Raw genomic sequence first — 3,240 nt, forward strand, 5'->3', positions numbered from 1 at the left:
TAAACTATATTCAAACACTTGACAACGACCCGTGGGGGAAACCCTATAAGAACGTAATTAACAAAAGAAAAGGTAATAGCAATAATTATGGAGAAATTCAGAATGACGAGATTAAACAAATAATCAAGACACTATTTATTACTAACGATCCGGAACGACACCCGAGAATTGAAATAAAAGACGCAAATATAATTGACGACGCTATTAAGAAATTCAGCGCGGAAGAAATTAGGAAAACTGCAAAAGAGATAAATTTTAACAAAGCGCCCGGAGTAGACGGAATTCCACAGATGTTTACGAAATGGCTAGTTGACAGCAAAATAGATGATCTGCAAGAAATAGATAACGCAACGCTTAAAGCAAAAAAAATTCCACGAGCCTGGAAGATCGCAAGGCTTGTACTCTTAAAGAAACGTGGCAAGGAAGGAAACAAGGCCAACGATTATAGACCTCTCTTCATAATAGGCGGTATTGGCAAAATTTGGGAAACCATGATAAAAAATCGCATTGAGAAACAACTAGGGACAAAGGGAATACACCCTAATCAGTTCGGCTTCAGGAAATACTATTCAACAATAGATGCAGTCAAAAAAATACAAAAAGAAATAATGTTAGCAAAGAAAAAAGGACAATGGTGCGCACTAATGGCCATCGACATTAAAAATGCGTTTAACACTATCAGATGGAGAAATATATTAATCGCGTTAAGAAGTCATAAAATTAACAAAAGCTTACAGGACGCCATAAGTAGCTATTTAAGCGAAAGAGGTATAAAATATTTTAGCAACAAAGAAACGACTGAGACGAACATATATGGCGGAATACCGCAGGGGTCGATCTTAGGACCACTGATGTGGAATCTAGCATACAACAATATCTTCAGGGAAATTAAAACTAATAATAACATAACAATAATAGGATATGCAGATGACACGGCCATAATAGTTAAACATTATAATATAAATATAATAAAGCAACAAATAAAATTGTGTTGGAAACAAACAGAAAAATGGTTAGAAAAAAATCAATTAGATATAGCCGAACAAAAAACTGAAATCATCATATTATCAAAGAAGAAGGGTCCAAGGGAAGTAGAATTTGAGTTAAAAGAAAATTTAAAAATCAAGAGTAGCTATAATATCAAATACTTAGGCGCCACACTAGATACACGCATAAAATACAACAAGCACGTAGAAGTAGCATTAAGTGAAGCAAATAAAACAGCTATGTCGATGGCGTGGCTTCTACCGAATTTAAGAGGACCAGGGCAACTTCCTAGAAAATTATATTATAAAGTCTGGAAGTCGATAGTGCTATATGCTGTACCAACGTGGTGTAAAGCATGCGAATACAAAGGAATTAAAAAAATTCTGAAGATCTCAACAAAATGTACTAATTCGCACAATATGTGCATACAGGACGATTTCGGTAGAAGCTGCCAACGTAATATCAAGACAAGCACCAATAAATTTCATTATACAACGTAGAGAGAGAGTATATGAAGAAAAGGAAAAGTTAAGAAAAAAGTTAACAGCGGAAGAAATAACAAAAGAAGAAATGAAGAAAGGAATCGAAGAAAGTAAGAAGATGGCAAAAATAGAAATAACGGAAAAATGGCAGAAAGAATGGATGAAATCAAAGAAAGCAGAATGGACCAGAATACCGATTCCAACACTAAAAGAATGGCTCGAAAAAGAAAATATAGCAACAATGAATTATTATACAACGCAACTACTAACGGGGCATGGATGTTTCAACTCCTATAGATATAGAATAAATAAAATAAGCCACCAAAAATGTGGACACTGCGAAGCAGAAGTAGATGATCCGGAACATACAATATTCGAATGCACTGCTTGGAGCACCGAAAGAGAAGAAATGAAACGAACAGTAGCACCTAATACGGAAATAACGAAAAATAATTTGATAAAACTAACAACCGCAAACAAGAAAGCATGGGAAACGTTTAGTATATTTGCGAAATCAGTAATGGAAGAAAAGATGAGGAAAGAAAGAGAAGAAGAGAGGCAAAATGATGAAAGGGATAGGACAAGAAGAACTGAATGAGCGAAAAGAAGTGAAGAAGTGGGATGGTAATGGACACGAATATCAGCAAATTAAATAAAACAAACCATAATATATACGGCAACCAACGATGGATGTAAAGAAAGAACGCCGAAAAGGACACCTGAAAAGAAAAAAATTAATTAAACTCAAGCAAATCACTTAAAATAAATAAAATAATGATCAAGCAAATCACTTAAATAAATAAAATAATGATAAATAACCGAAATAAAAAAAATAATCTAAGAATACATACCCGGCGTGGAAGCAAAATTCACCAATCCGGATGACAGGAAATTAAAAGAAACCTAACCTAAAACAACATCAATAAATAAATAAACCTAAACAAATTAACAAATAACATAAACAGTTAGGAAATAACAAATATAGCTACCTAGGTTAATTACAGGAATAAGTAGAAGGTTAGGTTAGGTTAGGTTAGCCGGCCCCGGGACACCACAGTGAGCGGACGCGTGTGCGAGAGCTCTACTCATATATGTCAATGAGAGAGCAAATAGTCCGTTTGTAGTGATAAGTGGTGTATAAGTTTATTAAATGAGTGCATAAGAGTGCATTAAATTAATATTTTTCAAGCGCAGTGAGGGTAATATGGGCAGAAATAATAGTTTTAATTGTGAAACACGTGCACGTGCAAAGTACATGACAAAACGATGGATTAGACACGATGAAAGAGGCGATAAAAGGTAAAAAGGGATGATAAACTGACGTAAAATGGTGAGTTGCACGTTTTCATGCGTAATTCGATCAATCTATGATACTGGGAAAATGATAAAAGTGAGTAAAAGAGAATAATTTAGAATAATACTGTAAACACGTGGCAATGACGGAAGTGGCGGCCATATTTGGCTTGTTGGAAGACATATTAGTTATAGGAATTATATATACGCGGTGTGTTGCGACTTCTGATTGGCTAAGAAGGACGTATGGGTATTTGGTACCAAATTAGAACGATAGATGGCGTAATATTAGATCGAAAGAATGTCTAGTTTTGGCGGAAGCCATGCTAGTTGTAAGACGCGTACACATGTGGTGTGTTGTGGCCTCTGATTGGCTAAGAAGGTTTGGCATGAATCTGATACCAAATGAGAACAATAGAGGGCGAAACATGTTGTGTGAAATCATAAGATTTATATACAGTGGCCGTGTTGAGGTCTC

At 35.2% G+C, this 3,240-nt stretch overlaps 1 protein-coding gene across 1 annotated transcript; it reads left to right on the forward strand.

The window, feature by feature from the left end:
* Window positions 1–1,587: 1,587 nt before the first annotated feature.
* On the forward strand, window positions 1,588–2,067 carry LOC143432182 (uncharacterized). Its single transcript, XM_076908951.1, has one exon. The coding sequence runs from the start codon at window positions 1,588–1,590 to the stop codon at window positions 2,065–2,067; it is 480 nt and encodes a 159-aa protein (XP_076765066.1).
* The last annotated feature ends 1,173 nt before the right edge of the window (window positions 2,068–3,240 follow it).

Source organism: Xylocopa sonorina, unplaced genomic scaffold (assembly GCF_050948175.1).
Source record: "Xylocopa sonorina isolate GNS202 unplaced genomic scaffold, iyXylSono1_principal scaffold0049, whole genome shotgun sequence".
In the NCBI taxonomy this organism is placed as follows: domain Eukaryota; kingdom Metazoa; phylum Arthropoda; class Insecta; order Hymenoptera; family Apidae; genus Xylocopa; species Xylocopa sonorina.